General features: G+C 44.2%; 1 protein-coding gene across 2 annotated transcripts in view; it reads right to left on the bottom strand.

Annotated features, from left to right (window-relative positions):
* Positions 1-13,040, bottom strand: part of COG5 (component of oligomeric golgi complex 5) — a 343,112-nt gene that overhangs the window by 6,309 nt on the left and 323,763 nt on the right. The window contains exons 19-22 of one of the 2 annotated variants that reach the window (XM_058523280.1): positions 12,402-12,478; positions 2,719-2,845; positions 2,169-2,248; positions 140-1,468 (exon numbers count right to left, since the gene is read on the bottom strand). In XM_058523280.1, the coding sequence (XP_058379263.1) occupies positions 1,453-1,468; positions 2,169-2,248; positions 2,719-2,845; positions 12,402-12,478 (300 nt within the window). In that variant the 3' untranslated portion in view covers positions 140-1,452. Of the gene's footprint in view, positions 1-139; positions 1,469-2,168; positions 2,249-2,718; positions 2,846-12,401; positions 12,479-13,040 lie in introns of those variants that run through there. The other variant, XM_058523290.1, reaches the window with a different exon arrangement.

Here is a 13,040-nt window from a genome sequence, read left to right as displayed (position 1 = left end):
CAAAAGAAACAGATTTGTGATGTGCCCATAGCAGGACAGCTATTGTGGATGAACTCATTCTAGCTCGTTCAGAAGACAAAAATGAACCCTATTCAATTAACTGAAGTCTGAATCCTCTTCTATTACCACCTGAGTGAGTCTTTGCAACTCAGGAAAAAATCCCCAAAGACCTTGCAAATCCCTGAGTTAGCACCAGGCCCACAGTCCCTCACTCATACCCAAAGCCTTTTCTGAGGGCAGTTTTAACCAGTCACATGGACTGCTGGAAAGCCCATTTCCCATGCTGCTGGCGTCCTTTCCCATTTCTTGGTCAGATGCTCATAGCTGAGAAGATTAACAGATAAGAAAAAGAGCAGGGTCCCAGGCTAATCTATTCTTTGTCCACACAGGTGCCCGCCCAGAAAGGTTGCGGCTCACCTAGGCTCTGGGCACCAAACATGAGAGCTCAGCGCCATTCCCAGGAGCTGTTGGGCTGATGTTTCTCGATGACCTCTCCTAGCTTCCTTCCTTGGTGGAGTCTTTCACCTGGTAACTAGGGCAGTAAGTCTCAGCACTGGCTGTGCTGTGGAACTTCTGGGGTAGCTTTAAGAAATCCTGGTGCCAGGTCCCAGCCCCTGAAGTTCTGAGGTGGTCAAGGGTGTGGCCTGGACACGAGGATTTTTCAAAGCTCTGTAGTGATTCTCATGTGCAAACACGGTTGAGAATCACCTCACCACGTTAGCCCCACTCTGGCTTTGGAGAACCCAACTCACCAACTGCCCTTAGGTTCAAGCAAAGGCTTGTCTGGTGCTGTGGTCCCCAGGCCAACAGCATGAGGATGCCCTGGGAGAGCTGAGAATGGCTTCAAGAGCTATTTAAGAGATACAACTGACTGGATTTTGAGAATGAGGGTGACACAGGAGTTGAACGATAATTAAAGGTTTTCTAGCTTGGCTGGATGGTGACACCTCCACCAAGACAGGGAGTCTAGGAGAATGAGCAGGTTTGAGGGGAAAGATGATTTATTTTTAACATTTTGGGGCTGAGATGTCTGTGGGACTTTGAGTGGCAACATATGATAGCAAGTTTGCTGGCCTGAGGCCCCGGGCAATCAAGGTGAGTCACAGACCTGGGAACCATTAGGATAGAAGAGATCTCTAGAGTCATGGGTCTGGATGAGCTCACCTGGGGACCAAAGTACAGACAGTAAGGAAAAAGAGCCCGGAACAAGCTGTGGGAAATGATGGCATTTAAGGAATGGATAGAAGATGACAACTCCGCAAACAAGACTGAGGAAAAAAATGGCCAGAGAGAGTACAACAGAAACAGATGACCATGGTGTCACAGAAGCTCCGAGAAGGCAAGGCCATGTCTCGGTTTGCTTTGTGTCCTCAGGGCCCAGCACACAGTGAGCATCAATAAAAACATGTTGAATCAGTCAGTCGACAAGGACTTTCAAGAAGGACGTGGTGGTCAACTCCAGCTAAAGCTGCAGAGTGATAAGGTAAGAACAGAAACGTTTGAGTTTGATGGCTAAGAGGTCTCTGGAGATTTTGGTGAGAGCAATTTCAGAGGAAAATGCTGATGGAAGAGAGATGCGTGATAAGCCGTATGTGACAGTTAGACCATCCCACTCTGAGCATGGCTGGGGTGTATGGGTACGTGTGTGCACACACATACGTATGTGCATAAACACATTTATGGGGCACTAATGGAGGACACATGGTATCTACATGGCTGCTGGGTTGTCCTTGTTTTCTACTAATAACTGTATCATGTTTGGTTATTTTAAAAAGTTTACTCACATCTGGCTCCACCAGTTCAATAACTGTAACTCTTGAGAATGAAGCAGAAAATGAGGAGCTATGGCAAGGAGTCTTTTCATAGCTGAGGCTGGTTTTCAAAACCAAAAGTGCATATTTCCTAGGGCTGGATCAGGCATGAGAGGGCACAGAAGGGGATGGGAAGATTTGGAAGTGAAGAACATGGAAAGCAAAAAACGTTGTGCCAACGGTTCCCACTGTCAGGTGCTCCAGCATGTGTGTGCCCATGCAGTGAGGTGGCCTGTCACGAGGAGGTGCCATCATGTGCACACGCCTACCAGGCACTGCTCCTTCCTCCTCCCCTGTGTCCCGCACCCTCCCTTATCTTCTAGAATAGACAGGTGCCCCCAGAACACATGGCTTTACCTGATGAGGAGGAGCCTGTCCTTTTCAGATGGGTGGTCATCCAGCCACTGGGAGAAACGTGCATGGGACCATTCTGCCCTCTGCGGGGTGGAAACACAATTAGAGAAGAGAGTATACACGCAGTTTTCCGTGAATGGCAGCAAGTGCTGGTGCAAAGAGGACTCTCAAGGATTCCCAAGGTGAAATGACCCCAAAGACCTGCCGGAGGCAAGCTGAGACAACCCCTGGCACACCTTAGCCTGGCACAAGGAGCCTTTTGGACTTGCCAATTGAAGGTGGGTCAGCAAAAAACTTTGTGAACATAAATCACTTTATGTTATTATTATTTAAAGGGCTAATTCTGGATTCATCAGGTAATTTTTACACAGCCGAGAAAGTCGGGGCTGGGCAGTGAGAATTTTCCTTCCTTTGTTAATCATTAGCAGCCAAGACAGAAATCCACAACTAAATAAGGGAAGAGAAGGCCATGAATCCATTCAGTGAGTGGGGCTTCATATTCATGGAGTTAAGAGGGAAGACTCATAAGAGAGTTCTGGCTTCACTTTATTACCTGGAAGGGGGATTTCAGCTCAGTGGGCGCTCTCGTGAACAAAAACTGAATAATGATGCTGAATGGAATCACGTCCCCCAGTGCAGGACTACTGGCCACATGTTCACTTGTCTGGAAGAGCAGTGGTCTGAAAGAACAGGCAGAAGTTACTTCACACTGTTCAATACTGAGAGAGGTGATGTGGAAGAAGAATCACAAAAGCATGTTAGTAGAGTATAATAGCATAGCAGTATAACAGCATCATAGAGAAGAAAGAATAATAGCGTTCTTCCTAGCCTGGCTAGTTCTTAACCATTTCTTACCCCTCCCCCGTTTCAGCCCAGACACACACACACACCCATACCCACATACACACACACTCACCCACACACACACTCTGCCCTTCAGCTCCTTCCTTGACCCACAGCTCACTGGCCTACAGGTCTGACTTGACTTTAAGGTGACTCAGTAAAATCTCCTCTTATAGCTCATCTGATTAATAGGCTCAAGTCAAAGCACAAAGTAAAGCCTTCAAGAAGTTACAACTAATACATTCTTATCTTGGTCAGCACTTTCAGCTTTCATTTTAAATAAACTCCCTCTTTGGGCTATGATCTAATGTGGGTAAACTGAGACATCTTCTACTCAACTTTTCAAAGGGCAATTATATTCTTGTATTCAAATACAAAATTATGACATTGCTGAACATTCCATCAAAGATTTATGCCAGCTCCCTTGCAATACACTACATGTCTGGGTGTCACTGTCCACTCTTTTACAGGAGGGTACAGGCAATCTACTCCACTACCAGTCACCTACCGCCTTGTGAAAAGGCTGGCAAGAACAATTTGAAACTTTTATTGACCTCTCCCTGGCTCTGGGCTCTGACGGACAAGAGCTGATGACAGGCCAAGCTATACAGGCTGAATCTCAAGAGGTAAGAAAGCAGCAACATCTCCTGACAGAGCAGCGATGATTCTGAAGCATGTAACACAGCTCTGTATCCTGGGCTCTTTCTCTACCCCATCTTAATTACTCCCGTGTAGGGATGAAGGCCTGCACAAACCAGAGGGGCCAGCTTCTTCCTCACACTGATGGTAAGGTTCGATGTCGAGTCAGAAGTGCTCCCAACAGACAGTTGGTTCTCATTTTTGGGTCCAGAATATTATTAGAAAGAATGTCTTTATATTAACTATTCTAGAAGTAAACTCTATTTCTGGTAGGGATTTTTCTAATTTCAACTGTTTTATCAACTAACATTACTCTGTAATTTATTTTCTTTAGTTATTGTGGAAACATTTCAGTTCATTTGTGTTGCCTACCACCAGAAGTCCATAAAGCTCTGAACCAGGAGCACCACGGGAGTATGACGAAGGTCTTCCTGTGCCCACACTGAGAAGGTGGTACCCTGGCCCTGAAACTGTTCAAGGCCCAAATCATTTCACAGTGTTCCATGCCCAGAGCTTTAGGCAATGAGTCAACCACCTCATCAGGTATGAAAACGTCACTGAGGGAATTTGGGTTTTGTCTGTAGGCATCCCTGTAAGTCCTCCCATGTGAGTGGATGGCACTGTCTCCTTCTAGGTGAAAGCTCCTAGTTTTAACAGCAGCAGCAACAGCTACCACATACAACACTTACTATGTGTCAGGAACTGTTTTAAAAGCTTTGATATGTGAACTCATTTATTCCTCCAAACAACCCTATGAGGTAGGTACTATTACAGCCCCATTTTACAGATAGGTCAACTGAGGGGTAGAGAGATCAAGTAAAAGCTAGAAAAGGACAGAGCAAGAATTCAAACCCAGGCAGCTTGGCTCTTCACTTTGCCATGCAGCCTCTTTTAGGATATCAACTGTAGCAACTACTCATACTGTTCTAAGAAAAGATAGTCTTCTTCTCAGTGAGAAACAAAGAGCCCTGGAGAAAGTACGATTTCAAACAGTCAACAGCTCCTATAGAAAAACCTATATGAGGGGACAGCCCAGTGGCGCAAGCGGTTAAGTGCGTATGCTCCGCTGCAGCGGCCCGGTGTTCGCTGGTTCGGATCCTGGGCGCGCACCGACGCACTGCTTGTCAAGCCATGCTGTGGCGGCGTCCCATATAAAGTAGAGGAAGACAGGCATGGATGTTAGCCCAGGGCCAGTCTTCCTCAGCAAAAAAAAAGAGGAGGATTGGCAAATGTTAGCTCAGGGCCGATCTTCCTCACAAAAAAATTAAAAAAAAAAAGAAAAACCTATCTGAGGAAATTGTTTACAGGATACCATTTGAAGGCCATGCAATTATTATCTCTTTAGGTAGCCCAAATTCTCTCTTTGAGTCAAAGTGGACCTCCAGTCACCTACATACTTGAACCATATCATCATAGTCTCTCTTGGAATTACTTTCACCCGCATGACCTTAAGTTCTGGGGGGATGGCAAGTGGTGCCGTCTGAAAGGCCTCTGGAAGCTGACTCTGGGTTGGAGTGGGGATGAGGCTGCACCCCAGCTCCACTTCCCATAGACTGGAGACCTCTTGTCCCAGCAGGGGAAGCTGAAACATCTCACAACCCAAGGTCCCTGGGTGCTGAGCAGCTAGCATTCCCAGACGGCTCCCTGGAACCCCAAATCCAGCCTGTGGCCAAGCAGTCTGCTTGTTAAGCATTGACAAGGCTGCTCCCACGTTTGAGCTATAACAGGGAAAAGAGGCAGTGGGGAGGGGGTCCCTCCACTGGGTCACAGGCTCATACTGCATGCCTGGCATATCTGAAAGGCCACTCTGAGGGATGTGGGGAGATGGGAACTCATGCCTTCACTTCTCTTCCTGCTGTCCCTGGTCCTGTGAGGTGTTCCCCTTTTCCAGTAAAGCCCACTCTTTGCCCAGGCCATGTGACATGGTAGGATTCATCTTGAACCCTAGTTGATGACACGAGGAGGCCCAGAGGAGTCACTCCTGTAATGACAGTCCTCGACTGACTGAACAGCAGCTATATGGAACCCTTTCTGCCTCTGCTACAGGAAGATGACCATGAATTTTGGTCCCCTACCTCTCAGTGCTACCTGTAGGAAGTCCCATGTGCAAATACTTGAGAATAAGAACTAAGAAACCCTGAACTTTCTCTTAGGAATTGATGTATTTCCTTCCTTCTGGAAATAAGAATTACATAGCTGATTCTGTTTCTCTTTATTTTCCTTCGATATCTTCTTAATGCAAACTGCAAACAATACAGGGCAGAAAGGGAAGGAGGACGGGGCAGGGAGAGAAGGGCGGTCTGTAATGTGTCACATCTAGCAACCCGACACACCGAGGGTGCTGGCTGAGATGCCTGCGTCAGCCAGGTCTGGTGAGAACCAGCTCATGTTAAAATGGGATCTCCTGGTCCATCAACTGTCCCTTTGGAGCTATGAGTCGCAGCACTTATTTTTTTTGCCAAGACCAAATTTTCCACTCTAGCCACTAACAGGACTGCCAAAAGAGCCATAGAGAGCAACACTGGCTTTGAGTCCATGTTATGCTTAACTGACATAATTACCTGTAACATCAAATGCAGACATTTTATTTCTGGTGCTTGTTTTAAGAGTCTGAAAGAACAAAGCATGAGAACCTCCCTTCTCCTTGATTCCAGGTGGAATCTGAAATACCGGCAAGTTAAAAAATAAATCACCATCTGAGGTGAAATAAGGAACAAAAGGAAATTAATTAAGGTGTTATAAAACGCAGATACCCCAAATGCCACAATATCATTCTTGGAGAAAAATACTCTAAATATAGCAGCACTTTCAAGGTTAAACTTTACAGTCAGCAGGTAGTCTTAATTAATCAAGTATTAGGTCTCATTAGAAACACTGGATTTCTAGTAGGGGATCTCCACATTTAAGTGACTCACAGCTATGTAGCTGTCAGGCTTCTGTGAAGGCCGACTACCAAGTGAACTAAGACTAAAGTCCTGCTGTTCCTTCGTCCACACCCAACATCAGGGTGGCCCATGCCATCTGCCACCACCACCCCCATTCCAGACCTCCTTTTGGTGAGGGGCCTGGGAAGGCGGCAAGACCACTGAGAATGTGCACTGTGATCTGGAACCAGCACAGAAATGAGATGGTAGGAGGAGCACAACTGCCCCTGCACAGGACACATGGAGGGCCTTCAAAGAGAAGGGAAGAGAGAAGTGTCAGAGGCCTGCAGTGGGTGAGGGCTTCAACGGAGCGTCTTCAGGGAGGCCCAGATACTGTGGCAGGAGGGGCCACGTGGGTCCCAGGAGAGAACGAAGCAGGAGGTGAGGACGGGGCAAGTCAGGGCTCACAGCAGAGAAGCTGGAGTACGTCCAGTCCCTTTCTTAGAGTCCACACTGTCAATCCTGGGGAGCAGGTCGGGAAGGAGGCTGGGGTTCAGGCAGATGTTCTCTAGGGATAAAAGTGTACATCGGCTCAGTGTCCCTGAGGCACCTCCTGAGGCCCGTATGCAGCAGATGACAGCGAAACGGGCGTTTCAGAGCAGGAGGGTGCCACCAAAGTGGAGCATTTAGACTCGCTTTAAAGTTTTCTGACATTTTCGTGGATGATTGATATACGCATTCAAATGCTGTGCTAGGACCAACCAGAGTGAAAAGAAACAGGACCTTCTGAAATAAGACGTGAGTGCAGTGGTTACAGCACAGGCTTCGGGATCAGCCCTGCAGTCCTCACGCCGTCTTCAGACGGGCAGCCCTGGCGACTTAACCTCTCTCAGCATCACCTGCCGCACAGGGGTCACGCCCAACTGGTAAGTGTTATTGTGAGGGCAAAATGAGAAACTATCCGTAAAACCACTCATCACAGGCTTAGCCTCAAGTGAGTGATCAAATGATGAGTGCCAGAATGAAAACAACAATAAACTGCACATTCACGCTCCATGTTCACCCGGGTGCTCCTGGCACTGCCAGAGCAGGTGAACAGCGAACCAAACCAAGCCCGAGGTGTGGCTACCTTCTGGCTCCAACGCTGAAACCTGAACCTTGGAATTAAGAATTCAGAAACTTTAGGCAAGGAGTTACTTCAGGGGATGGATTAAGGGCCCCGGCTTCACAAGTGGAAAGAAAGCACACAACACATGTGGGGAGCCGAGTGCTAGAAGTGCTAAAAATGGAAGCTGCAGAGAGGGCTGCCTCTCAGTTCTGCAAACACGTAGGCGCGGAGGGTCGGAATGTCAAGCAGCAGGTGAGCACCTGTACAAACCGTAGACATGGAAAACCCTCACCACCCCCACAACTGACAACAGTTGTCATGCCTCGGGTTATCGATGGTTTCCTTCTCCCACTGCCCCTGGTGCTCAGAGATCTATCATAACAGCCCCTATCTCCTGACAGCTTTCATTAAACCTGATGAAGCTTCCAGCAGAACAGGCTGTGGACATAACTCAGGGACAAAGCTGTTCCCTCCAGAGCAAAGGTGTTGGGGCCTGTCTGAAGGCAGGGTCTGTGTCTCCAAGCCGGTGAAGGGCATGTGGTCCCTTTTCTGTCCTTTGCCTCACACAGATCTGCATTGAGACCGTCAAGGGTCAGAGCTTCGGGCCCCTGGCCAGGTGAAGCAAAAGTGACCACCCCCAATACCACTTACGGGACAATGCCACGCTGCACAGGGATGGACAAGGACGGGGCCTCACAGCTCTGACACAGTGTGTCTTCTGTAGAAATACAAATCACCCAGGGGCAAATCCCTAATGTCAGTAGCTTTCTCAGGCTGCATTCTGTCCTGGGTAAGAAAAGATTCCTGCTGCCCGAGAAACTCTAATGTAGACAGTAAAATGTAAATGTATGCCAGAAGCTTGCAGGCTTAATTAAATAGTCCACTGATATTACTGTCAAGAAGAAAGTGCCCAGCAGCAGACGACTGCGTGATGGGGGAAGGGAGCGCCTGCTAAGGCCCGTGTGTGTGTGTGTGTGTGTGTGTGTGTGTGTGTGTGTAGGGGGTGGGGGATGGGGGGCGGTGCTGCACCTGGGGTATGCACTGGAGGCTCTCGGACTGGCACTGTCACTTTCCCTTGTGAAGGGGCCCTTGCACTGGGCCCGGTGCCCTCTCCTGCAGGCACCGCCTCTAATTCAGATGGGGGCCCAACCTGCTGGGTTTGGATTGTGTGCCTGACTGTTTTTTTTGCACACCCCCCACTCCCCCTTACCATGTAATGTTTTAGTACATTTTATATTATTTTTTAGCTCCCTTGTTATTTTTAAATGGGAAAAACACTGCAAGAGAGATTTTAAAATATATTTATCGACTTTTCTAACTATAATGTAAAACCAAGGCAGAAAATTTGAAAAATAGAGAAAATCTCTAAAGGAAAAATCACTAGTGACAATCCTACTATCCAAAGATAACATTTTCATGTTTATCCTTCTCGGCTTTTCCTCTCCACACACACACATAATATTATTTAAAAAATAGTAGGGATCATATCACATATACTGTTTGTTGGCTGGTTTTTTCATTTCGTGATACATTAGGAAGTATTTTTTCATATTATTAGATATTAACTAACAACATAAATTGCTAATGGCTGCACATATTTGATCCTATGAATGTGGCATATTTTACTTAGCCAATCTCCTACCGACCACCATTCAGCTGGTTCTGGCATGATTCAGAACCTTTAGGGAGAAGACCCATGAAGGAGAGCTGAGGTCAATTATGTACACAGCCACTGATGAGGCCTCTTCCTTGTCCCAGCCCACAGCACAGATGGAAGATTAACAAGAGTGGGACTGCTCAGGACTAATTTTGGAGAAGGGACAGATCTCTAATGAGTTTTTGCAGGTAGAGAAACAGAGGGCCTAGAATTGCATTAGTGAAACAAAGCTCACTCTGTACTGACTTCCTCCTCTCCGAGAAAGGATTCTATAGGATCCTCCACAGAGGTAAGCCTTCCCAAATCAATTCTCTTCATGTGACAACTGCAGGGAAGCTGGCAGGGCCAGGGGCTTTCCCACCACTGTTTACAGGCAGAGACATCTCTCTTCTCAAAAGGTGGGACCTAAAACATTCTTTGTAGACTAGGGCTAGATTTAGACCCCAGAATATACCATACTACACTTTCATTTTATTTCCTGATCCAGTTAATCCTGAAATCTTTATCAAATGGTTGTCCAAGTCCTATCAAACAAATGAGAAAGTACGAGGATCAATTCAATAGATTTCAGTAGATGCAATGTAACTGTAGCAATATATTGGTATCCATAAATCTCTGTTAGAATTTTTCAATGAATTCAATGCTCCATGGGCAAGATACAATTATTCTTATTATACATGTGCCATGGCCTTGGGAGCTAAGCAGTCATCTGCAGGAGGAAGCTCAGAGGTACCAGAATCTCAGGAGAAAAGTGCATAAATCTTTATAGATGTAGAAAGGAACAAACTCTGCCCACCACTAGAGCAGCTGAAGTTCAAGAGTGAAGGGCCTGTGAGAAAGATGAGAAACTGCTGGATACAAACCACTGGTGGGTCATGGAACCAAGTTACAGGGTTAAAATAATCAAATGAAAAAGAAGTGTCACCACATGAAATAAGAGTAATCACTGTTTCAGGGCCCACGTGTGGGTGTGCAGGTGCATGTATATGTGTATGGGTTTGAGTGTATTTGCACACAAGTGTATGCCAGATTATAATATAAAACATCTCTTACTGTGAGTCATGGTCAAAAGTTTGAAACCCATCTAGATTGCCCATTGCCCCATGAGAGAAGCTAGATATAAAAAATGTAGGATTTTTTAAATTATACATTGATCATTAATTTTTTATTCCATAAATAGGTACTAGAAGGTGTCACCACTCAAACTTTAAATGATCCTTTAGAGACTTCTTTCTCATGCGAGAATTGTGAGGGTTGACAGAAAATTCCCATCTTAAATGACTAAACAGAATTGGTCTTACATGAAACCCTCAGAACTTGTATCTCCATACTGTGACACAACTTTAAAAGCATTTGGCTAATGGTCATCTTGCTTCAGCAAACAGGAACATAAGCACTATTTTAATACACAGACACACAGTAAACAACTAAACATGAGAGCCAGGACACCAAAAATAATAGCCTAAGCTTAATATAGCAAATCCCAAATCACAGCTTTTCCCATACCTCTTTCAATAACTAGTTGGTTAATATCCTCCAGTATGCTAACTGATTCTGTTACTCAGGGCAGCATTTTCTCACCTAACTAAGATTGCTGTGTTACCATCTTACTCAAAGTGACTTTAGAGGAGTTTTATTAAGGTTATTTTTATGGTACAGATAGATGACTGGTAGACTGGTGACCTCAGGACCTCTGAATCTTTCAACTTGTCCATGTTTGGTAGTGCCAACCCTAACACTTCAACAAAATATTTCAATACTTTTCAAAGGTTTGAGCTGATCCAAAACAGGTATCTGAAAACACTTGTGATCCCACTTTACGTTTTTTGAAACCCAACTCCGTACAGATGGGCATTTGAGAAAAATAATTCAGCCTCCATGTTAATATTTAAAAAAATCTTTGCCAATTACAAATAGATAACATAAAGCATAGGGCTCCCTTTTCAATCAACAACCTTGGATACTTCTATTTCAAGCGTCATTACACCTGAATTTTCTACTACCAAAAGCTTGGATGACATAAGACAGCAAAGCGATCATTTAAAGGACATATCACTTATTGATTACTCTAGGTTCTAGTATTGAGTCAGTTTTTAGAAAGCCACAGGCCTGGACTGTCTTACCTTATCTTTATAAAGAAACATTCAAAGACCATTATGCTCTTGGATATTATGAATAGCTTATATCAAGGCTTTCCATCGGGTATGCTGTGGTCACAAAATGGTTGTAAGTATTATGTTGATCCCCTCAGCTCTCAGGGCTTTTTGAGTGTATACATCTTCTGTGTGCCATGATGCGAAAAAGTTTGGGAAGTTCTGTTTTATTGAATAAACAGCCATATAAACAGTATCTTCTTATCGTCTAAAACCTGTTATTGAAGACACTAGTCATTAAGCTATTCAATGTTCCTTAAAATCTGAGTTGGTAAAAGGCCTACCTAAGCATTCAGCACTGAAGAGGATGTTCCCATTAAACTGGTATATTCTTAGATCATGAGTTTGAATTAACTCTGTGTTTTTCTTTTTGAACTGGTTTCTAGGAAGCTCAATCCTAAATTTTGTGCTCAACAGCATTAGTCATCGCTAGCCTAAACTATCTACTACATTTACAGTCATTCCCTGAATTTCATCACTAAACTCAGTTCTTTTAATATCTATTTGATAGTTTTGTTATGGAATGTAACATATGACCTTTTTAGAAGTAGAGTGGATTGAAAATGATAAATGAACAAATGAAAATTTCAGATAAAGATATCTATATAATTATGAATCGCCTGGTATTACTACTCAATATATTTCTGTAAGAATGGAGAGCAACAAAAATACCCCTAAAAAGAGCATAATAAAGTTTACCAGTTCAATCTTGTGAATTGTAACTCAAAAATCACACACACACACGGTGAATTGTAACTCAAAAATCTCACACACACACTTATGAGTCATTGCAGATAATTCTATATGGCTTTCTGATCTGAATAATAATTTTTAAGGTCAACCATATGAAACTGTCAATGAATATTGAATGAATATTGGCAGTTTCATATACTTCAACATAAACAGGAGGAAAGGATTTATCTGCTAATAGGATATGGATATATTAACAGTGATAATAGAATTCTGTCTCACCTGAATGACCTCAGCATTCGATAGGACTTTCCTAAGTCAGACACTCTTCTGCAGAATGGACCCACAGCCAACTCCATCTGAAATATTAAAAGATACCCCACAGCTTTTTATGTCAAAATCCTAAGGTAAACTGAGGACACACCAGAATCATAGAAAGTTGTAGCTTGCAGTAAACTTAATTTTATCTGGACTGTGAGGCAAGTTTTGAAAGTTAATTAAATTTATTAAAAGGCAACAACTTGGATAACTTTTGCATTTATTTACTAAAGGGGCCTAAGATGAGACAATTCCTTCAAGAAAATAGAAAAACATTTTTTGTTATGTAAGAAAAGGAAGTGTAGATCTTTTCTCCATTGAAAAATCAGAAAAAGGAAGGTTTTCAAGACTGACTCTGTGCCTATACCTTTAAGTAGGCATCACCAGCCTTTTTATATTAAATATAAATGATGACAATTTTTACCACACTGACCCAAGTGATTAAAAGCACTGACTCTGGAGGTGGCACATCTGTGTTAGAATTCCAAATTTACAATGACTAGTTGTGTGGTCCTGGACTTAATCTCTGTAGGCTCCAGGTTCCTCATCTGTCAAATGGAGATGATAATATCTACTTCATAGAATTATGCAAATAAAACAGTT

This window comes from Diceros bicornis, chromosome 3 (genome assembly GCF_020826845.1).
Source record: "Diceros bicornis minor isolate mBicDic1 chromosome 3, mDicBic1.mat.cur, whole genome shotgun sequence".
NCBI lineage: Eukaryota > Metazoa > Chordata > Mammalia > Perissodactyla > Rhinocerotidae > Diceros > Diceros bicornis.
This window is presented reverse-complemented; position numbering and strand designations above follow the sequence as displayed.